The following is a 22,671-nucleotide window of genomic DNA, read 5'->3' on the forward strand; positions in this document are numbered from 1 at the left end:
TAATTTGAGCAAAGCTTCCAAGGTCACGCGGAGACGCCCAAAGGCCTTTGACGAAAGAACTACTTCGTGGTTTGAACGGCAGGCGTCCTTCTCGAGCATCGCTGCCCAACAAAGAAGGCGGGGAGGGGCGGGACCTGGGGCCGCGGCCGGGAGTCCACTCGGAAGTCTTCGGCCGAGTCTCGGCCACCCCTCCCCAACTCCGGCCTCAGCCTCGAGCCCAGGCCCGATCCGGAAACAGCCGAGCGGATCCGGAAACAGCCGAGAGGACCCGGAAGCGGTGAGCGCAGTCACCAGGGAGTGCGGGAACCCGCCGTTTGAGCGGAGGCGATGGCGGCACCTGCGCCGGCGGCCGCGGGCGAGGATGCCCGGCGGCGGCAGCCGGAGGCCGGTATGTGAGGATGCGTCCGTGCACGCGAGGGGCGGCGAGGCCGGAGGCGGGGCCGAGCTTGGCGTCGGTGGGTGGGGGGTGGTGCGGGGAGCCTGGAGAAAGGGGCGGGACCACGCCGCCGGTGGGGGGGGGGAGACGGAGGGGGCGTGGTCTAGTGATTCAAGGGAGAGGGCCAGTGGCAGGTTAGAGGTGGGGCCCAGTGTGGGAGGGGAGGAGCCAGGTGGACAAGGGGCGAGCCACTAAAAGGGAGGGGTCGTGTCAGAGAAAAGAGGGGATTGGGTGAACCGAGGGAGGAAGAGGCGGGGCTCTAGGCAACACTAGGCAGAGCTAGGTGAGGAGGAGTCGGGGAAGGCGAGGGGCCAGGTGAGGGGGGCGGGGCTAGGTAAAGGTGCAGGGACCTTGGCTGCTGTACTAAGTTGCAGAAGTTGAGGATTTGATGCCCTGGGAATATTGGGAATCCGAGAGTGATGAGAAAAGAGGCTGATCCCTGTCCTTCACAGCGCTGGACCCCCAGACTCCGGAGGGGACAAAAGTTGAGGCCGAGTCAGGGGAGCTCGACCGGCTTCGGGCTGAGCTGGCAGGCGCCCTGGCAGAAATGGAAACCATGAAGGCTGTGGCCGAGGTGAGCGAGAGCACGAAGGCCGAGGCTGTGGCTGCAGTGCAGCGGCAATGCCAAGAGGAGGTGGCCTCGCTGCAGGCCATCCTGAAAGGTGAGGCAGGCACTCCTCCCAGACTCCCTCAGCCCCATAAGGGGGAGTACATGACAAGAAAGGGGTCAGCGGGCATAACCTACACCTATGGGGTAGGTTAGCAGGGCTGCCTAGCGCAGGGCAGACCCAGGGGCTCAGAGGGAGACGCGCCCTTTTCTAATTTGCATAGCGGCGTTGCCTGCGCTAGCAGCAGCTCTGTCAGTTCCAGCTAAGTTTAGCTCGGAGCTGCTACCTGTTCCCTGGCCCCATGTCGTGTCATTTCTTGTCCCTCACTGATGACTGATCAACCCTGAAAGTGAGCAGCTTCTCAGTTCCCTGAGAACTCGTTTGAGCCTCTGGCCTTCAGACTCGGCCCTGGGCCTAGTCTCTGTAAGTCTCATCATCTGGTTTCCCTTCTTCCCCAAACACCCCTGCATCTGCGCACAACCTCCCCGCAACCCCGCCCCACATGCACCGACTTCTCCCCCTCTCATCCTCTGTACTTGGGACGCATCAGCTCCCCTTATCCCAGATCCCCCAGCTTCTTTTCCTCCATTCCCCTTCTCCTGTAGTCCAAGGCCAGAGTCTCTGCAATAGCTCCCAGTTGCATCCCACCCCTTTGCTTCCACGGCCACTGCTGTAGCAAAGCTCTCGTCAACTTCCCCGGACTGTTGTCCCAGCCTTCTTACAAGTCTCCCTCTATAATCTGGCCTTGACATTGACTTCCAGAGTAAACTTCCTACAGTTCCCGTCCCACCATGTCATTTCCCTTTCTAACAGCTGCTCCTGGCTCCAGACTTCTCTGGGGCCATGGTTCCCCACATTTCAGGCATCCATGTACCATCTGTGCAACATGGTTGTCCTTGTATGACTTACCCTGTCATCTACTTAATATTGTTCTTTAACTAGATCCACTTTTAAAAAACCTATATACATTTATTTTAAAGGGAACTTCCTGTCCCTGTAAGAAACTGTGTCCTAAATAATAATAATAGTAATAATAATTACAATAACTAACATTTATTGAGTGCCAGGCACTGAGCTAAATGCTTTATGAGTATTTAATCTTCATAATAATCTCTATGAGTAAGGAACTATTATCCATCTCCATTTTACAGAGGAAGCTCTGAGGCCCAGAGAGGTTAGATAACTTGCCTAAGGTCATACAGATAGAAAGTAGATTTGAACCCAGGCAGTCTGGCAACAGAACCCTTACTTCTAATGTTAGTATGTGTTAAAATAAATAAATATGCAAATGAAAAATGACCATGTTCCGCCCAGCATCCGCTTACCTCCCACTGACATGTAGGATAAATCCCAAACTCCTTGGCATGGCATTCAAGGCCTTAGGAGCCATTCACGGCCACCCTCTTCACCCTTCCCAGCATCTCCTCCTACATCTTCACTCCAGTTTTTCCAATGTGTCCACCATGCCCCAGCCACACCATCCACCTTCCCACCTGTGAGCCTTTGCTCCTGTTACTTAATGTGTCCTTTCCATCCTTTACCACTTGCTGGTGTCTCTCCTGGCCTGGCAGGTAGAGTGAGGGGCTCTTTCCTCTGGGATCCGCAAGCCCAGGAGTGGTCCTTTCATGAGCTCTCCTCACACTGCTTTGTAACTAGTTCCACGGCTGTCTTCCTCACTGGACTGTGGGCTCCTGGTGTCAGGGTTTGTGTTTGATTAATTTCTCTATTTCCAGAGCCCAGCTCAGAGTCTGGTCCAGAGTGAATATTTATGACTCTTACTAGATTTTGATTGTTATCGGTATGTATTAATAGCAACAGATAGCCTATCTTTAGCATTTATTATGTACCAGGAAGAGGGCTGAACCCCTTCCAGATATCACGTCATTTGATCCTGTAACAAGCCAGTGGGATAATCATTGGCCGAGGACATTATACAGAGAGGCGAACTGATTGCCCAGGACCATCCCACCACAAAGTCCACTGTCATCACTGCTATGGTAAATTGCCTTGCAGAGAGCGGCAGTGATGGAGCGCCCCCCGCTCGCCCCGAGGTATGGCTAGTGCACTGACCCTCCCTCTCCTCTGCCCTTCCTGTCTCGCCAGACTCCATCAGCAGCTATGAAGCCCAGATCACGTCTCTGAAGCAGGAGCGGCAGCAGCAGCAGCAGGACTGTGAGGAGAAGGAGCGGGAGCTGGGGCGCCTGAAGCAGCTGCTGTCCAGGGCTCACCCCCTGGACTCCTTGGAGAAGCAGATGGAAAAGGTTGGGGTTGGGACAGCCTACCCGCCCCCTCCTCAGGGATTTGGAAATATGTTGAAGCAGCCAAAGGTGACCGTGGGGCAGAGGGATTATCTGTGTCCCACTGCCACATCACTGGGAGCAGGGCACCCAGTAATAATTCTAGGTATAACATACACGAGCCCTGTACTCAGCACGGTCCTGGCTTGCCACTTACTAGTGGGTTGGCCAGGTGTGTTTACCCCTCAAATTAAGAAAAGTCATGTAGGGAATTCCCTGGCGGTCCAGTGGTTGGGACTTGTGCTTTCACTGCAGGGGCCCGGGTTCGATCCCTGGTCGGGGAACTAAAATCCCGCAAGCCACGTGGCGCAGCCAAAAAAAAGAAAAAAGTCATGTCGTGTAGAGGGGAGGGAGCTAGCATTTAAGGATACCTCTCATGCACTCGGCATTGCAATACCTGCTTGACGGATTCAAGTCTCCCCAGTCTTTCCCCTAAAAGAGGGACCCATTAGATCCATTTAACAGATGAGTAAGGTGAGGCTCAGAGAAGTTTAGTAATTCTCCCCAGGTTATGCACATAAAAAGGAGCAGATCTGGGATTTTAAAATCTAGGCAGTCTGGTTCTAAAGCTTTGCTCTTAATCTCTGTGGTATATTGCCTCCATTATTCTTGTCATGAACAATTGTAGGAAGCACATATTACCAAACTCTTCATCTTTCAGAGCAAATTCACATCTTCCCTCATTTGATTCACACAGCTGCCCTGTGAGGTAGGTACTTACCTCACTTTATACGTGAGGAAACTGCGACTCAGGCAGATGGAGTAAGTTGCCTGGTTAGAAGGACACAGATCAAAATAGGAGCCCAAGAAAGGAAGGTTCCAACCCACAGTTTGCCAGCAGAGGCTGCTACTTACTTGCATTCAGAGTGTTCCTCCGGGAGCGGTTACACAGGGTGGTGAAGGAGAGGACTCCGGTGAATTAAGGCTACCTGGTACGGCGCAAGGAGCCACAGGCCCAGAGTCGGGAAGTTCCGGTCCTGGCCTTGCATCCATCTACGGCGTGGGCATCTGCAGAGCATGCAGGCTTACCCTACCTGTTGCCACTGTGCACACAAGAGATTTGGAGGGTTAGACTGAACTTGTCTGAGACGGGTTTTTGAGTGATTCACGAGGTAGAAATGGCATGACTTGGAAGAGGATGGATGACTGGCAGATTTCTGCCTTGGATAGCTGGGTGGATAGCAGTGTCATTCTCGCCAATCTAGCGCTTATGGGAGGAGAAACGGCATCATGAGTTGGTTCAGATTTGGCTGTACTTGGACAGAGGAGCCTGTGCAACATCCAGGTGGAGGTGTCCAGAGGCTGTTGGCTGTGCAAGTTCCACAGGATCCCAAACCTGAAAAGACTGAAAGGAAGTGGCCAGAAATATGCCAGTAATGGGAATATGGGAAGACATATTGATTAGGACAAAGTTTGAAAGCCCAAATAACAGTGGCTTAAATAAGATAGAAATCTGTTTTTCTTAGAACCAGAGGTAGACATTCCAGGACTTATGTGGCAGCTCAACAAGTCAATAGGAACCCAGGCTTCTCCTATGTTGCTGTTTCGCCATAGGTAGCTTACTGCCTCATGGTCCAAGATGACTGCTTGAGCACCAGCCATCACATCCACATTTTAGCCAGCAAGAAGGAGGAGGAGTAAAGAAAAGCATACCCTCTCCCTTTGAGGAGTTGTCCTGGAAGTTGCACCTGACACATATGCCTACATCTCATAGCTGGAACTTAATCATATGGCCATGCTTAGTTATAGGGAAGCTGAGAAATGTAGATGGTATTCTAGAATTTAGGTCATGAGCCCAACTAAAAATGTGACGTTCTGTGATAAAACGGGATACATGATGTTGGGAAAGAAATGTATGTCACTCTACAAGTGGGCAACAGGAAGGTAGTTGTGACTTTGGCTCTGTACCATGTGACCTGGGGCAAGTCATGTAAGCTCTCAGAGCCTCTGTGTTCCTCTCTCTAAAATGGGGGTGGGGATTTCCCTGGTGGCGCAGTGGTTAAGAATCCGCCTGCCAATGCAGGGGACACGGGTTTGAGCCCCAGTCCAGGAGGATCCCACATGCTGCAGAGCATTGAAGCCCGTGCTCCACAACTACTGAGTCTGCGCCCTAGAGCCCGCGAGCCACAATTACTGAGCCCACGTGCCGCAACTGCTGAAGCCTGCGCGCCTAGAGCCCGTGCTCCACAACAAGAGAAGCCACTGCAATAAGAAGCCTGTGCACCGCAACAAAGAGTAGCCGCCGCTCGCCGCAACAAGAGAAAGCCTGCGCGCAGCAACGAAGACCCAACACAGCCAAAAATAAATAAATAAAATATTTAAAAAGTAAATAAATAAAGTGGGGGTGGACGGTGCCTGCTTGGGAGAATTAGAAGAGCTGATGTGCTTGGAGGGAAAGCTCTGAACAGTCCTGAGGGTCCTGCAGTGGGGAGAGGGGGACAGTCACTGCCCAACCCCCCTTCCTCAGGCCCACGAGGACTCGGAGAAGCTGCGGGAGATCGTGTTGCCCATGGAGCAGGAGATTGAGGAGCTGAAGGCGAAATTGCTGAGGGCAGAGGAGCTGATCCAAGAGATCCAGGTGGGGCTTCCCTGGTGGCGCAGTGGTTGAGAGTCCGCCTGCCGATGCAGGGGACACGGGTTCGTGCCCCGGTCCGGGAAGATCCCACATGCCGCGGAGCGGCTGGGCCCGTGAGCCATGGCCGCTGAGCCTGTGCTCGGCAATGGGAGAGGCCACAACAGTGAGAGGCCCACATACCGCAAAAAAAAAAAAAAAAAAAAAAAAAAAGAGATCCAGAGGGGTTGGCCAGGGGGCGCTGAGAGAAGAAGCGGCGCCGTAGGACCCTGGCCCCCCAGCCTCTTCCCTGCCCCCTCTCCCTAGAGACGTCCCCGGCATCCCCCTTCCCTGCACGGCTCCGCGGAGTTGCTCCTGTCCCGGGACCCATCTCCACCACTGGAGCCTCTTGAGGAGCTGAGTGGAGATGGGGGTGCGGCGGCCGAGGCCTTCGCCCACAACTGTGATGACAGCGCCTCCATCTCCTCCTTCTCCCTCGGCGGTGGAGCCAGCGGCAGTGCCTCCCTGCCCCGCACCCGCCATGGCCTGAGCCCCGAGCAGGAGGAGACAGCCTCTCTGGTGTCCACGGGCACCCTGGTCCCTGAGGGCATCTACCTGTCCCCTCCTGGTTACCAGCTCGTCCCAGACAACCAGTGGGAGCAGCTGCAGGTGGAGGTGAGTGGAGTGGGTGGAGTGGGCAGCCGACGTGCACGCATCCGTTTCTTGCTTCAGGTACTTACTGAGCACCTACTATGTCCAGGCCCTGAGCTAGAGCTGGGGATCCTGCAGTGAAGAAGAAACTTCCCACCCTCTTGGAGCTTCCTCTAGTGAGGGAGCCAGGCCCAAACATGCACATGGGCACATGAGGAAGACAGTGTCACTGGGTGAGACACCCAGAACAAGACTTAATAGGGTAATGGGGTAGAGACTGGCAATGCAGGAGACCATCCTGGCTGGAAAGTGAGGTGCTTTTTGAAGATTGGGGACCTAAGGAACTGCAGTTTCCAAGGCCCAGAGGACGGACAGACCACGGTGTGTCTGAGGAGCAGGAAGGCCACAGAGGAGGGGAAGAGAGATGAGGTCAGAAAGGCAGGCAGGGGTCACAGGAGGTCGGCCTTGGCCTTGGGGCCAGCCATGGAGTTTGCATCTTAGAGGAGAAGCTGCAGGAAGCCTCTGTGGTGTGTCAGGCAGGGAGAAGCCTTCTCTGCTCCAGGCCTTTATCAGGTCACTGGGGCCTCTGGGTGGGAATGGACTGCAGTTGGGGGAGGGGGCAACGGGAGAAGCAGGGTAGTGACCGGCTGGGAGGGCGATGCTTGACATAGTTTAGAGGAGGGTGGTGACTGGGACCAGGAGATGGCAGCAGAGGTGGAGAGAAATGCGTGGATTTGGAATCCACTTTGGAGGCCACCGGGCAGGGACTGCTGGTGGGCTGGACCTGGGGAGTGGAGGACTTAGAAGAGTCAGCATCCGTTCCTGGGCCTTTGCCTTGAACGACTGGGTGAAAGACGGCACTGCCCACCGAGGTGCAGGGAGCAAGGCGTGAGAGGTCTGGCGAGGAGGGAAGGCCTCCCCTTGGCGGCTGGGGCTGAGGCCGGCATCTGTGGCAGGGGCGGCAGCTGCAGAAGGACCTGGAGAGCATCAGCCGGGAGCGGGATGAGCTGCAAGAGGGCCTGAGACGGAGTAACGAGGACTGCGCTAAGCAGGTGGGTTCAGCCTCTGCTCCGCAGGGCCTCCGCTCCCTGCCTCCTCCTGGCCTGGCCTCACCCTTGCCCTCCTTCCACCCACAGATGCAGGTGCTCCTGGCCCAGGTCCAGAACTCAGAGCAGCTGCTGCGGACCTTGCAGGGGACCGTGAGCCAGGCCCAGGAGCGGGTTCAGCTGCAGATGGTGAGGGCTGGGGGCCGGGACGGGAGGGAGAGGAGTGGGACGGGAATTGGTTGAGGGAGCCACGTGGAAGGTTGAGGCACCTGTCCTTCCTCGCCCCCTGCCCCCCCCCACCAGCCGCTCTGGCTTTGCCCTGGAGTTGGTGCCAGGAGGGTAAAAGGGTTTCAAGGGCACCTGGTACTGATTCAGAAGAACCCACCACGCACTCACTGTGATCTTGAGCTAATCCCACAAGCCCAGAGCCTCAGCCTTGATGCCTTGAAATTGAGATAATGGGTCCTAGCTTACAGAGTTGTGAGAATGAGAAGCAGGGATTGCAAAATCGGATACTTCCTGAGACCAGACAGGAGAGGCAGATGATTGAACTGGGCCACGTGTGAGGCAGGAAGGAGTAGCAGGGCAAACCAAGAGACCCTGTAAAGGGAGGTAGTACCCCTTGACTCGCTGCCCATGGTGCGTGGGAGTGCAGGCTTGATGCTGCCTGGTTTTCTCATTTGTTGGGAGAAGCCAGAGATCCGGATGTTTGTGTGTAGTCTCCCAGTTTTTAATGTTGTACTTGTTGAAGGTTTTTTTGTTTGTTTGTTTGTTTTGCAATACACGGGCCTCTCACTGTTGTGGCCTCTCCTGTTCTCCCGTTACGGAGCACAGGCTCCGGACATGCAGGCTCAGCGGCCATGGCTCACGGGCCCAGCCACTCCGCGGCATGTGGGATCCTCCCGGACCAAGGCACGAACTCGCGTTCCCTGCATCGGCAGGCGGACTCTCAACCCCTGCGCCACCAGGGAAGCCCCTTGTTTAAGGTTTAAAAACACCCATATGGACCAAATAAAACACCCGATGTGGCCTGTGGCTGCCACTGTGTGACCTCCAAGTCATTGAGGACAGTGTAGAAAGAGCTTGAGGGAGTTCCCTGGTGGTCCATTGGTTAAGACTCCACGCTTCCACTGCAGGGGGCCCAGGTTCGATCCCTGGTCAGGGAACTAAGATCTCATGAGCCACGTGGTGTGGCCAGGAAAAAAAAAAAAAGAGCTTGGGAGCCAAAGACGCTTACTAAAGGGTGTTTCTTTCTTTCTCAGCCTAGAAGGAGGGCGTGGGCTTCCTGGCTCTCATTCCTGACCACTGGGAGGAGTGTTCAGGCTTTGGCCTCACGGGAGACTGGAGACCCCCTGTCCCCTCATCGCCTCGTCCTAACTGTCCATCCCCAGGCAGAGCTGGCTACCTCGCACAAGTGCCTGAGCCACGAGGTAAAGCGACTGACTGAGGAAAACCAAGGGCTCCGGGCTGAGCAGCCGCCGTCTTCAGCCCCCCGGGGCCTGGAGCAGGATGAGGGCCAGGAGGAGTCGCTGCCCGGCTCGCTGCTGGTAAGGCGGGGGACAGGCCCTTCCTCTCCACGCACAGCAAAGCATTGGCCTGGGGCCACGGGAGTCGGGGACGCACCCAGGCTGCTGTGTATTAGCTGCGTCACCACGGCCAACTCAGCTTTTCTAAGGCTCAGTTTCCTCCTCTGCCAAATGGGACCACACTCCCCTCCCAGCATCAGCACAGAGAGAAAACGAGTTAACAGAATGCTTGATGCAAAGGAAGCAGTAATTTGGCTTGTTATTTTTAAGTGACATGAGATCCACAAAATTGAATTCATCATAATCTTTGGTTCATAACAAGCTGTCATCATTGATCTGTGTGTGGCCTCTGCTGATTGAATTTATTAAAAATATGAACATCAGCCGGAACCCTTGCCCACCTTGAGAACTGTAACTGACATCGCCTTACGTGCGCCCCGCCCCGTGGTCCTTGGCTCTGTTCCTGCCGTCCTGAGCTTATCATTCCCTTGCCCTTCTCTGGGATCCTTTTTATTACATATACACGTCTGCCTAAACCGTGGAGTGCTAATTTTAGTTGTTTTTAGTTATAAAAACTCAGAATCTTGCTCTGGGTAGTCTCCTGGAGCTTTCACTCAGCACCGCTCCTGAGGTCCTCCACCCCGGGTTGTGCTGTGGGAAAACATTCACTGCCGTCCCAGGGTATTTGTCCACTCTCCCCGTGATGGGTGTTCGGGTTGTTTCCTCTGTTATGTTTTCTTCCTTCTTTCCTTCCTTTCCCCTCCCCACAATCCCCTTCTAGCCGCTGGCCCCCGGCCGGCCCCGCACCCAGCCCGTGACTTGCATCCTTCCAGGAGCTGCGGCAGCTGGTGCGCCACACTCAGCAGGAGGCGCGGGCCCACCAGCAGGCCCAGGAGCACGAGGCCGAGCGGCTGCGGATTGAGATCGTGACCCTGCGGGAGGCGCTGGAGGAAGAGACGGCGGCGAGGGCCAGCCTGGAGGGGCAGCTGAGGGGGCAGCGGGAGGAGACAGGTGAGGGAGGAGGCAGCGAGCCACCCCACCCTCGCTCCCCAGGAGGCTGAGTCCCCACCCCCTCGGGGACTGCCTGGGCACCAGGAGGGGAGAGAGGATGCAGTGCGAGAATGATGAGCTTTGACCTCTCTTTCTTTCCTTCCCGCACAGAGGTGTTAGAGGGTGAGTATGGGCTGGAGCCTGTGCTGGGCCGGGCGGGGCGGGGAAGGAGAGAGGTTGTGGGCCTGACGCCTTGGCCCTGCCTGACTTCCCAGCCTCCCTGTGCAGCCTGAGGATGGAGATGGAGCGGGTCCAGCAGGAGCAGAGCAAGGTGAGGCAGGACCCGGGCCAGGCCGGGATGGCGGAGGAGGGTGGCAGCGTGGAGAGGACCCTCACCAGCCCCTGCTGCCCTTTATGTCTCCCTTAGGCCAGGCAGCAGGAAGTCCTGAAGCAGCCACTGGGCTCGGGCCGCACAGAAGAGGTGAGGATCGGGGGCGATATTGAAGGGGTTACCCTGTCCAGACATCCTGTTTCCTCAGCCCAGGGCCCTAGCTCTGCGTCCTGTGCCCCTAGGCCCAGCTCACAGACCTCCTCTCGGAACAGAGGGCAAAGATGCTGCGGCTGCAGGCTGAGCTGGAGACCAGTGAGCAAGTGCAGAGGGATTTCGTACGACTGTCCCAGGCCTTGCAGGTACGGCGTGCCCCCTCCCCACCAGACTGGCATGACTCCAGGTGACTTGTCCTCCGTCTTGCAAGGATAGTCTCCCAGTTAGAAGAGTCCTCTCCCTCCCTCTGGGGCTGGCATGGTCCTTTCCTCTGAGCTAGTGCTCAAAAAACGTTGAAGATCTTGTGCTTCCATCTTTGTCGGTGGTGCGAAGCCCGTGGCCCAGGGCCTGGCACGCCGACGTGCCCCGTGCTCATCACGTCACTTCCACCTGCCCCTGCCAACCCTTCCTCAGGCTGCTCTCTTAGGATCCATTTCTTCCCTTGAACCATTTTCACTGGGGGTTGGGAGAGGTGAGGTACACGGGTACACTGGTCCCGTGCTCTTGCCCCTCAGGGGGCTGGCCGATGGGGTGGAGGCTGCATTTTCCCACCAAGGGCCCTCTGCCTCCCTCGCCGGCCCCCACAGGTGCGCCTGGAACGGATCCGCCAGGCAGAGAGTCTGGAGCAGGTGCGCAGCATCATGGACGAGGCGCCCCTCAGGGACGTCGGGGGCATCAAGGACACCTGAGGGGCCAGCACCACCCACCCTGGGGGGAGACCGTCTTTCTCCATTCCTGAACCGTGAGGCCGAGGCTTTGGGGGGTCTCAGGATGGAGTCTTCACCCTCTCCAAGCCTGGGGTTGAGGTGACGGGGCCACCGCTGCCCTGTCCCTCCAGCGCCTCCTCCCAGGGGCGGCTGGGTCTTCTGCTTCCAAAGATGACACCTGGGTGAGGGTCCCAACCCCCTCTGGAAACCAGAGGGGCAGGCTCAGCCCTGTGGCTTTCTGGCTGCCATGCTGCCTCCTGGGCTCCAAGCCTCCCGCCCCCGCCCCCACCCAGCCTAACAGCCATGCCTGTTACCTCCGTCCCCTTCCCCAGGCACAGCCGAGCTGTGAGTGGTGGCCGGGAGCCCTGGGTTGTGTCCCCGGGTCCCTCCACACACGCGCCCTGGGACAGGTGGCTGCTTCCTGGACTGCATGACACTAAGATGCTTGTCCCCAGGGGCCCGAACCAGGCCCCAAGGTGTGCACAGAGACAAGGCCAGATTTTTCTGTCATTTATTTTCAATAAATAAGCAGCTCAGCTCAGTCGGTCGCCTTGTCCCTGCAAGCCCCACGGGGTCGGGGAGGGGAGGTTTTACAAGGGCAAAAGGGGGGGGGGCGGTTGCTGAGGGGGGAGGAGACGTGAAGGGGACATTATGTTTATAAACAAGAATGTCGGGCTGGGGGGCACGTGGTAGCGGCCTGTGCCACAGCTCTGGCTGAAGACGTGTCACTATCGGTGGGGAAGGGAGGGCAAAAGGACTGGTTACTTCCTTCTTTCATCTTCTGGATCTGGAAGAAAAAGGGGGAGGATGAGACTGGTGGCAGGGCGGCACAGGAGAGGAGAAGTCCCTCTCAGCTCCCTACCTGTCCCAGTCCCCCAGCACACTCACCTGGAGGCCCCCCGCCACCCCCCCACTCACCTGTGTCCCCAGCCCCCACTCCCCCCAGCCACTGCAGCCCCAGCGGCACACGGCTCAGCGGCCAGCCAGCACGACGCAGCGCAGCCCAGCAGACAGTGGTGCCCGGGGCCGGGCAGTGCCACCCCCGCAGAGTAGAGGCAGCAGCCCAGCCCCACTTGGAAGCACGGCAGTGGCGGCGGCGGCGGTGGCTCCAGGTGGAGCTGTGAGGGCACGTGACCCCGGCGCCGCCTGAGGGGGAGAGGGGGTGGGCAGAGGGGGCACAGCAGCTAGGGCACGGGCAAGAAGGGGGGTGATACCTGTGACACGGCTCAGAGAGATGGAGGAGGGGGAAACGAGTTATCCTATGGCCAGAGAGGACAGAGAGACAGCCGTTATCGAGGGAGGGAGGTGGGCGCAGGGGACCAAGAGGGCTGAGGAGGCTTTGGGGCGCCAAGGAGACGGGCTCGGAGGAGCGGGCAAAGGCGGGGCAGGGGCTGGGTGCGCCCCTCGGCGGAGGACACAGGGCCTGCTGGGGCTCTGGGAACTCACCCACCTGACAAGGAAGTGGGGCAGGCGCCTTCACGGCCTGGAGGGAGGGGCTGTGTCAGGGGCCAGGGGCTGACAGGGCTGGGGGCGGCGCGCTCTTACCCTCCAGGTAGTTCCGAGCAATGAACTTGAGGAGTTCATCGAGCCCGATGACTGGTAACGAGATCTTGAAGACCATGAGCCAATGGGGCAGGTCCAGGGCCTGCAGCTTGAAGATCATCTGGGAGGAGGCGGGAAGGGCAGTGAGAAGGAGCCCAGGAGCTGCCACTGCGCCAGCCTGACCCCGCCCTCCTCCCTCTGGCAGGGGTCGTGGTCGCGGACCCCTGCAGAGGCCCCCTGTGGGTGGGGGGGGGCAGGCAGCCCCTGGCCAGAAGAAGGCTCACCGGCAGAGGGTCCACGTAGAGGATGAGGAAATGGAGGGACATGGAGAGGCAGATGGAGCCCACCAGCCAGATGTTCACCCAGGGCGGCATCCGCAGGAGGGACTGGTTCTCAGACAGGCTGCAAGGGGGCGGCCGGGCGGAGCCAGGGGTGGAGGCACAAGGGGAGAGAAGCGGTAAGCAGGGGGAGGGTGGCCTCCAGAGGGCCGCAGAGGGAGGGAGCACGGACCCCACCTGTTGAGAGCATTGCACATCTCGATGGTAACCAGCACGGACAAGGCCATGGTCATGGGCTCGGGGGCCTCGAAGACCTCGCAATCCACACCCTCAAAGTCAGGGTTGTGCTCCGCACACTTCATGTAGTGAGTCTGCAGGAGGAGAGGGGAGAAGCCGGGGTTCCGAAAAAGCCTCCACGGCACCCTCCTGCTCCCCTCGCCTCCTCCCACCTCCCTCCGTGCTGCCCTACCAGCTGGCTGTAGGTGATGTGAGGCCCGTCCTCAGCGTATAGGAACCACCAGGCTGCTGCTCCCACCGTGGCTGCACCCACATAGCCTGTGGTGGAGAGAAGATGGGAGTTGGGGGCCCAGGGCTGGGGAGACGGGAGGAGCTGAGAGGGCCTCCTGGCCATGAACAGCAGCTGGAGGAAGAGGGCCCGCCGCAGTGGCTGCTGTGGGGAAGCTGGTGTCCCAGAGAGGGGATCAGCCCTGAGGGTCGGGAAGGGGTGTGGGGTCTCATCCTGCTCACCCCCAATTGCCATGTAGCGGAAGAAGAGCCAGCCACTGATGAGGGGCTCCTTGGGGCTCCGGGGGGGCCGGTCCATGATGTCCAGGTCGGGGGGGTTGAAGCCCAGGGCTGTGGCCGGGAGCCCGTCTGTCACCAGGTTCACCCACAGCAGCTGCACGGGGATCAGGGCCTCAGGCAGCCCCAGGGCAGCTGTCAGGAAGATGCTGCCAGAAGGAGGAGGTCACACGTCTGTCTTGCCTCCCAGGCCTGTGGTCACCCCCCACCAGCCCCGAGCTCCTCCTAGATGCCCTTCCCGGCTGCTCACCAGACCACCTCTCCCACATTGGAGGAGATGAGGTAGCGGATGAACTGCTTCATGTTGTTGTAGATGGCGCGGCCCTCCTCCACGGCAGCCACGATGGTGGAGAAGTTGTCGTCGGCCAGTACCATCTCGGAGGCCGACTTGGCCACGGCGGTGCCGGATCCCATGGCAATGCCGATCTCCGCCTTCTTCAGGGCAGGGGCGTCATTGACGCCATCACCTGTCTGTGGGGAGGGAGAGAAGGTGGGCACCAGCCCCTTCCTCGTACCCTCCTTGAGACTCTTCCATCGGGGCCCGAATCCCTCCCCTCCGTGCATCTCGCCAGGGCCCCTGCTCAGCCCCGTCCTCCCTCGGTCCCCAGCTCCCCAGGACGGTCATGTCAATAGACACCAAGCAGACCGCCCCACGCCAGTCGTCTCACCATCGCTGTGATCTCGTCGTAGGACTGCAGATACTCCACGATCTTCGACTTGTGCGAGGGCTCCACGCGGGCAAAGCAGCAGGCGCGTTTGCAGGCCTCCCGCTGCGTGGTCAGGGGCAGGTCATCAAACTCCCGGCCAGTGTAGGCTCGGTCAGCCACATCCTCGTTCTCCCCGAAGATGCCAATTCGTCGGCAGATGGCAATGGCTGTGCCCTTGTTGTCCCCAGTGATCATGATCACTCGGATGCCAGCATCACGGCACAGGAGGATAGAGTCTGTGACCTCCTTGCGGGGTGGGTCCAGCATGCCCACCACGCCAACGAATGTCAGGTCCGTCTGGGGAGACAGAGAAGAGAGCGACAGGGTCAAGGAGGAAGCCTGGGGGGAGCTGAGGGGAGAGCTGTCCCTGGGCCTGGTGTTTAAACCTCAGTGGGGCCTCAAAGCTCAGGGGTGGGAAATGGTCACATGTGTGTCTGCAGGCCTGGCGGTGCCAGGCCCATTGTAGGTGGCAGAGCGTGTCTTTCATAGAAAGAACTTGAACTGGAAGTGAGGCAGGTGGTTTCTGCTTTCAGCAGGGCTGCTCACTTGATCTACAACTTGGAGCAAATCTGTGTTACCTGCCAGGCCACGCTGTTCCCTCTGTAAGATGGAGTGGGCTTTGGTGCTGTTCAGAGAGCAGGTCCACTATGAGATAAAGCGCTAGTGCCAGAATGGAGGCTGATGCACGTCCTTAGAAAACCTCACTGTGGAAACACATCAGCTAAACCCGAGTGGACCTGGCTGGCTTCTGTTCTGGAGCAAGCACCTCACCTCATCTCAGATGGGTCCACGGACCACATGCCAAGTAGCCCTGGGCTGGATTATTCCTAAGGTTCTCTCAAACTCTAACGTCCTGTGATTCTAGGCCCCGTGACGAAGTAGGAAATGACAAGGGTGGCGGAAGGGGTGAGGCAGGTGACTCTGGGACAACGGGATGCTTCCGTCTGCTCACCTCGTACTCCATGAACCTGGAAGAGTCATCCAGGACCATCTCCTCTCGCTTTGGGGGGGTGTCCCGGGTGGCCAGGGCCAGGCAGCGCAGGGTGTCCCGGCCAGTGCCCCACTCCTTGATTACCGACAGAATCGTCTCCTTCACCGGCCCTGTCATGGGCACCCGAGTGGTGCCGACTCGCACGTAGTTACAGCGATCGATGACCCCCTCTGGGGCACCCTAGGAGAACAGAACAGTATTCAGAGACTACTGTTCCTTCCAGTGCACGGTGAGCGGGGCAGGGAGAAGAGAGGAGGGTTCAGGACTGGGAAGAAGCGGGGCTGAGGCGCACTCGGATTCCTGACCTTGACAAACATTTTGTTGCCCACAGCAGCCCGGGATTTTGCTGGAGAGCAATAGACAGACATGGACTTTCTGTCCCGGGAGAACTCCAGGGTGAATTCCTTCTTCATTAGCTGGCGGATCACCTGAGAGAGAGGAGACAGGGAGGGAGAGGCCAGATATGAGACCAGTGGAGAAAGAGTGATGATGCTATGCTAGAAGGGAAGAGTCCCAGACCCTTTAAAACATAGTCGAAAAGGATCTGGAGGTCAGAGCAGACCCCAAGCTGAGTCTGAGATAAAGCTAAGTCTGCTGCCTACAGCAGAAATGGAGAGAATTCCAAGGCTAGTGCTGCCACTGTCTTACTATGTTCAGGTTAAAGCACAATAGAAACAGGACGGCGTAGTGTGGCACTGCCCGATAGAACCTTCCGTGATGATGGGAATGTTTAATAATCTGGATGGTTCAATACAGTGCAATCGAACAACGGCTACTGAGCCTGGGGAATGTGATGAGTGCAGCTGAAGAACTGAGTTTCTACTTTTATGTAATCATTTAAATGTAGACAACCACCTGTGTGAGTCTACAGACGTACGTTGCTAGACAATGGAGAGCTGGTACCTGGCACATAGTACTAAGCACTCCCTAAAAGTGAATGTGCCAAATGCATTGTAGATGTTTCTCCACAAAACAAAAATAAAAACGATAAATAAAATTAAAAATAATTTGATGTTTTTATTATCATTTGTAAATTTTTAAAATGAATCCTGTATTGATAAATACTTAGGTTGTTTGCATTATTTTTGTCATATTAAATAAAGCAGCCATGAGCATCTTGCCTATATGAAAAAAAAAGGAATGAGCGGTGTGGGGAATATAATATAATACCCCAGAGGAATTCAATGTAGACATTCAGTAAATATTAATAGCAAGAACTTGGAGTGATGGTCACAGAATTGGGCTTGTTCACCTGGACACGGGGAAGCAGAGGCATATGAGGCAGTCATATTTCCCAAATCCTAAATCAGGCATTGTGATCTGATAAAAACAAGTGTGTTTCTAGAGACAATGGGGAATAGTTGAAATTGGGGCTGTCCCAGGATGGGTCACTTGTGGTTTCTGTGTCCAGCTCTGTCCCTTTCAACTAGGGACACGACAGGAAAAGTGATCTTAAATGCTTCCAGGGATGATGCAACCGGGCACCAGGAAGAGCAGTGTAAGTGCAGGTGCAGTAGGTCCTACCCCAAGTCAGCCTTGCCAAGGAAAGCTGCGGAGAGGCTCTCTGCCTGTGCCGGCTGGGTCCCAGCATGGGGCACAAGGCCCTGACCAGCCTGACCTGGGTGGGGGTAGGGGGCCCTGTCTCCTGAGGTTCCTTAGGTCCTGGCCTGTACAGTATGGGCTGGAGAAGGACCGTGGGAGGGAGTGCCTAGACTCACCAAGTTGCAGGCGTTGGCCCTCTCCACCTTTGAGAGGTTTCTCAGTTCAGTGTTGAATACATTCATCTTCTCCACCAGGGTGGTGAGTGCAGTCTCGGTGGCCTCGCCCACCTTCTCATAAGCACCTTTGGCCTGAGAGGGCAGAGGAGGAAGAGGAAGTAGGTGCCCTGGGCTCCCAGCCCCGTGCTCCCATCTATCATGCCCACCTTCCACCTAGAACAGGAAGGGAGCAAGCCACTCTCTTCCCCTTACACCCAGGAGAGGGCTTGGTACAAGGGACCCCCTTCCCCCGAGCCCTTCCTTGCGGCCTGTCAAGGAGGCCTGGACTCTGAGGCAGCTGGAGGGGGAAGGAGGGGCAGCTTCAGGAGTGGAGAGGTTACCTCATTGAAGTCCAAGGAGGAGTCATTGCAGAGGGCACAAATGGTGGCTAGCTCTACCAGCCCATCATACTGCCCTGTCCGGACTGGCTTATCATTCTTCAAGCTGGCGGCCGGGTGGGGAGGAAGGAAGGGAAAGAGACAGGTAGAGAAGATAGGGAATGAGATGCAGAGAGAGCACAGGGAATGCAGCAAGGAGATGGCAACCAACTTGGAGATCAGGTGGGAGAGAGAATAAGGTTGGGGAAGGAACAAGAGAGAAACAGGAAGACAAAACTAGAGGGAGGCCCCAGGGAGAGAGGATATGCGTGTGTGTGTGTGTGTGTGTGTGTGTGTGTGTGTGTGGTGGGGAGGGGCACGAGGAACTGGGAAGACGACTTTGGGGGAACTTACACCTCTCCTTCTGGAGCGTAAGTGGAGCCAGTGATAGAGAACTTGTTCAGAAGGCAGATGTCCCCGTCCACCTTTTCGATGATGAACATCTGCAGAGGACAAGGGCATGCACACAGATGTTTAACTCTCCCCATCCCCGAAGGCAGTCTGCACCGAGGGGGCCCGTGCCCCAAGTGTCCCTCTACCCGGCCATCTGCTAGGACTTACCCAACTTCCCACCATCATCCCCTGATTCGTCCTTCCCTTTTCCTCCCTTTTCCTCCCCTCTCACACCACTCCCTTGCAAATCATTCTCTAAGTTCTGTGTTCATGGCCTTAAAACAAAAGGCCATGCTGGAGGTTCTTCCAGATCAATTAGTAAAATAAGACGTGCATCACAAGGTGTGGTGGCCACCAGTCTACCTGTCAGTACATGGCCCATCTACAGCTCCAGCCTCTTGTGGCCAGATCTTCCAGTTTTGCAGGAAGAATTAGAAATTCAGGTTATTTTCCTATGATATCCCTTGACTTTTCAAATGTGGGCAATTAATTCATTTTTATGAAACATGACAGAAGACCAGTGGTCTGGCTTTGAAGCCTGTGCTTTGGAGGGATGGAGATCACACAGAGCAGAGGGGAGCAGCCCACTCTGAGCCAGAGCACGCGTGGAAGGGATGGGGCTTAAGATGTGCTCCAGGATAAAATGGTTCTGTGGCCAGGTAAGTTTGGCAAACTCGTTTAAACTGAGCGAAATCCACCCTCTCTATGGTCAGCCTTCTCCAAGGCTTTCAAATGCCAACAGGCATGTGGTACAGCCTTTCTCGGCCTGGTCTGACCACACAACCCTTGATCCTTAGGACACCAATTTCTGTTTCAGAAACATGCTATTCCAGAAAACTCTGTTTAGGTCAGGGGTTCTTTGCCTGGGGTCCATGGATGACACCCCGGACCAAGGGTGTCTGTGAACTTTGATGGCGAAACAAAAATTACATCTTTTATTTTCTCTCTGACATTTAGCATTTCCATCCAATTATGAATGGGGGCAATGGACCACATTAATATTAGCAAAACCTGTGACTTGGCCACCAATATAATCACAAATACTCTCTTGTCACATTGTATTGTTGCAGGGCTCTCAAAACAGCATTTACGCTCATCACTGCTTCAGCGTTATGGCAATTGTGAGACCAACTGCTGGACTTGCTACTTAATACATTAATAAAGAAGCATACGTTTTACCAAATCACAAATCTGTGGGTTTTTTAACATCTTTATTGGAGTATAATTGCTTTACAATGTTGTGTTAGTTTCTGCTGTATAACAAAGTGAATCAGCTATACGTACAAATCTGTTTTTAAAATATTTTGACTACTGTATTTCAATCATTGGCTTCCTCTGTAATCCAATGTATTTTTTTAATAGAGACACTCAATTTATTTATTTTTTAAATGCGTAGTTTTTAAAAATTTATTTATTTTATTATCTATTTTTATTTTTTTTGGTTGCGTTGGGTCTTCATTGCTGCGCTCGGGCTTCTCTCTAGTTGCGGAGAGCGGGGTCTACTCTTCATTGTGGTGCGTGGGCTTCTCATTGCAGTGGCTTCTCTTGTTGAGGAGCACGGGCTCTGGGGCGTGGGCTTCAGTAGTTGCGGCACGTGTGCTCAGTGGTTGTGGTTCGTGGGCTGTAGAGTGCAGACTCAGTAGTTGTGGCGCACTGGCTTAGCTGCTCAGCGGCATGTGGGATCTTCCCGGACCAGGGCTTGAACCCATGTCCCCTGCATTGGCAGGCAGATTCTTAACCACTGCGCCACCAGGGAAGCCCAGTCCAAAGTATTTTATTTAATTTATGTTTTTGGCCGCGCTGTGTGGCTAGCAGGATCTTAGTTCCCTGACCAGGGATCGAACCCGGGCTCACTGCAGTGAAAGCACCAAGTCCTAACCACTGGACCACCAGGGAATTCCCAATCCGATGTATTTTAGAAACAGAATCCTGTGCGTTTTATTTTATACATTGAAAATATTAAATGTAGAGATCCAGACTGCCAAAGAGTCCAAGGCGGGACTTCCCTGGTGGCGCAGTGGTTAAGAATCTGCCTGCCAATGCAGGGGACATGGATTACCGCCCTGGCCTGGGAAGATCCCACATACCGCAGAGCAACTAAGCCCATGCGCCACAACTACTGAGCCTGCGCTCTAGAGCCCACGAGCCACAACTACTGAGCCTGCGTGCCACAACTACTGAAGCCCGTGAGCCGAAAGCCCGTGCTCCGCAACAAGAGAAGCCACTGCAACGAGAAGCCCACGCACCGCAAGGAAGAGTAGCCCCTGCTCACCTCAACTAGAGAAAGCCCATGCGCAGCAATGAAGACCCAATGCAACCAAAAATAAATAAACAAATAAATAAATTTATATATATATAAAAAAGAGTCCAAGGCACGGAAAAGATCAAGGGCCCTGGTTCAGGAAATGCTGTTCAAGATTCGTGTGGCTGGGCTCCCCGGGCCCTGTCAGGGATGACCACTCTGGAGGGTAGCCTGGTGCACAGGCAGGCACTCTAGGGCCAGACAGACTTGGGTTTGAAACTCAATTCTGCTCCTTATTAACTGTGCACTGAATCTCCTAGAGCCTCAGTTCCCTCTTTGGGAAAACTGGGTAAACAAGACCTTCCCCTGAAGGGCTGCTCTGGGGGATTAGAGATAACACAGGGCAGCACCTAGCACACGGACGGAGGCTGCAGGGAGCTGCCTGCCTGGGCCAGGGGGGCTTCTCTGCTCCCTCTCCTAGCTGGCAGGATGGCACTCTCTGTGCCATCTAAGCATTTCTTTCTCGGGCCAAAATGAAAAGCTACCCATGATGAAGGGGTAACCACAACTTTGGAGGGCTCGTTTCACCTCCCATCTAAGTGGGAGTTGCCACCCTTCCCTGACCTTGCAGACAGACATCTGGTTCGTGGTGAGGGTGCCTGTCTTGTCGGAACAGATGACAGAGGTGCAGCCCAGCGTCTCCACGGAGGGCAAGCTCCTCACAATTGCGTTCTTCTTTGCCATCCGGCGGGTGCCCAGGGCCAGGCAGGTGGTGATGACTGCAGGAAGGCCTGTGGCGAGGAAGGAGAGGGGGTGAGGGAACGACACTGGGGGAGGGAGGGAGAGGCCTAGTGGGGTAGGCTGAAGAGCAGCTCCCAAAGGTATCGGTCCCGATCCCTGGAACGCGTAACTGTTACCTTATTTGGGTAAAGGATCTCTGCAGATGAGATCAGCGAATGGGAGGAAAGAGAGAGGTGGCCCTACCTTCTGGGATTGCAGCCACAGCGAGGGCCACGGCAATCTTAAAGTAGTAGATGGCACCACGGATCCAGGAGCCCCCGTGGATGGGATCGTTGAAGTGGCCAATATTGATGAGCCACACGGCCACGCAGATGAGGGAGATGACCTTGGAGAGCTGCTCCCCAAACTCATCCAGCTTCTGCTGCAGAGGGGTCTTGTCCTGCTCCGTCGCGGCCATTTGGTCACGGATCTTCCCAATCTCAGTGTTCACACCGGTAGAGGCCACGATGCCTATGGCCTTACCGGCTGCAATGTTGGTGCCCTTGGAGGGGGAAGAAGAGGCAGGGAGTCAGGTGACGCCCCTCGTGCCGCATCCCCCCAGCTGTGGGTCTCATCTCTTCCCACACCGCCATGTCTCTCCCAGACCAGGGCCCCCGGCTTGAGCGCACGACAGCTGGCCCTGGAAGCCTCACCGAGAAGAGCATGTTCTTCTTATCCTGGTTGACAGCTCGGGGGTCGGGAACAGGTTCTGTGTGCTTGATGACAGAGACAGACTCGCCTGTGGAGAAGGGGCAGAGGGGTTTTCAGATGACATCATGTCGTTCTCCCATACTTCCCCCCGCAACTCTCTGCTTGGCGGGACAGGGCCTGGTAAGGACCAAGCAACAATCCTGGAGGAAGTCTGGACTCTGGAGGAAGGCCCTGGAGGCAGATGGGAAACCCACTGCACTTAGAGTGAAAAGACCTTGACCCCACTCCCAGCCTGACCACTCACAAGCAGCATGGCTTTGGATCACTTAGCCTTGGTTTGCTCTTCTGTAAAATGGGGACAAGGATGTGTACACTTCAGAGCAAGGTCTTGGTGAAAGTCAAACAAGTTGACGTATGTGGAAGTGCGCAGTCAACTGGAAAGCACGTTCCTGGGAGGGAGAGGCCCCCACCCTTGGGACCTTGCCTCCTTCACCTGAATGGCAGGAGCTCAGGCAATCACCCTGGGCCAGCCCACCCTGCCTCCTTGGACCATGGAGCATGCGCACTGGTTCTTCACCTTCTCTCTCCCAGGACAAAAGGAGAAGCAGCTGAGGTTTTAAGTGTATCTGAACCCTGCATCCTATCCCAGAATCTCTGCTTCCTCAGTTGGGGGCTTCTGAGGAGGCAGGATAGTTCTCTGGGTGAGCGTGTCCGTATGTCCGTGTGGAAGGGACGGGTTGATGGCCATCTGGAAATGGGGACAAACATCCCGCCATTTCCCATGACCCCTCGTGTT

General features: G+C 56.1%; 2 protein-coding genes across 6 annotated transcripts in view; one reads left to right on the top strand and one right to left on the bottom strand.

The window, feature by feature from the left end:
• On the top strand, positions 1-11,897 carry RABEP2 (rabaptin, RAB GTPase binding effector protein 2). 5 transcript variants are annotated; one of them, XM_033426098.2, is made up of 14 exons: positions 53-388; positions 889-1,098; positions 3,148-3,305; positions 5,809-5,919; positions 6,220-6,567; positions 7,500-7,595; positions 7,680-7,778; positions 8,852-9,136; positions 9,949-10,126; positions 10,277-10,288; positions 10,381-10,436; positions 10,533-10,586; positions 10,679-10,795; positions 11,237-11,897. In XM_033426098.2, the coding sequence occupies exons 1-14, from the start codon at positions 328-330 to the stop codon at positions 11,336-11,338; spliced, it is 1,887 nt and encodes a 628-aa protein (XP_033281989.1). In that variant the 5' UTR covers positions 53-327; the 3' UTR covers positions 11,339-11,897. The 5 variants fall into 5 exon arrangements, with proteins under 5 accessions (XP_033281994.1, XP_033281991.1, XP_033281989.1 ...); XM_012532594.3 differs by having other exon boundaries at positions 89-388; positions 8,981-9,136; XM_033426100.2 differs by lacking the exon at positions 11,237-11,897 and having other exon boundaries at positions 14-388; positions 10,658-10,728.
• ATP2A1 (ATPase sarcoplasmic/endoplasmic reticulum Ca2+ transporting 1) overlaps positions 11,851-22,671 on the bottom strand; it is a 20,181-nt gene continuing 9,360 nt past the window's right edge. The window contains exons 8-24 of the mRNA XM_049699358.1: positions 21,878-21,963; positions 21,429-21,726; positions 21,069-21,235; positions 18,164-18,252; positions 17,774-17,876; positions 17,394-17,525; positions 15,981-16,103; positions 15,637-15,855; positions 14,646-14,981; positions 14,228-14,448; positions 13,924-14,126; positions 13,646-13,731; positions 13,414-13,547; positions 13,183-13,300; positions 12,902-13,019; positions 12,571-12,615; positions 11,851-12,143 (exon numbers count right to left, since the gene is read on the bottom strand). Coding sequence (XP_049555315.1) covers positions 12,611-12,615; positions 12,902-13,019; positions 13,183-13,300; positions 13,414-13,547; positions 13,646-13,731; positions 13,924-14,126; positions 14,228-14,448; positions 14,646-14,981; positions 15,637-15,855; positions 15,981-16,103; positions 17,394-17,525; positions 17,774-17,876; positions 18,164-18,252; positions 21,069-21,235; positions 21,429-21,726; positions 21,878-21,963 — 2,438 coding nt within the window. The 3' untranslated portion in view covers positions 11,851-12,143; positions 12,571-12,610. The remainder of the gene's footprint in view (positions 12,144-12,570; positions 12,616-12,901; positions 13,020-13,182; positions 13,301-13,413; positions 13,548-13,645; positions 13,732-13,923; positions 14,127-14,227; positions 14,449-14,645; positions 14,982-15,636; positions 15,856-15,980; positions 16,104-17,393; positions 17,526-17,773; positions 17,877-18,163; positions 18,253-21,068; positions 21,236-21,428; positions 21,727-21,877; positions 21,964-22,671) is intronic.

This window comes from Orcinus orca, chromosome 16 (genome assembly GCF_937001465.1).
Source record: "Orcinus orca chromosome 16, mOrcOrc1.1, whole genome shotgun sequence".
NCBI lineage: Eukaryota > Metazoa > Chordata > Mammalia > Artiodactyla > Delphinidae > Orcinus > Orcinus orca.

Bases quoted from the DNA above. Each gene is read 5' to 3' on its own strand.
- RABEP2 (XM_033426098.2), top strand. From the start codon at position 328: ATGGCGGCACCTGCGCCGGCGGCCGCGGGCGAGGATGCCCGGCGGCGG. The intron at 6,568-7,499 runs GTGAGTGGAGTG...CATCTGTGGCAG, and splicing joins GGGAGCAGCTGCAGGTGGAG to GGGCGGCAGCTGCAGAAGGA. The intron at 10,796-11,236 runs GTACGGCGTGCC...CGGCCCCCACAG, and splicing joins GACTGTCCCAGGCCTTGCAG to GTGCGCCTGGAACGGATCCG.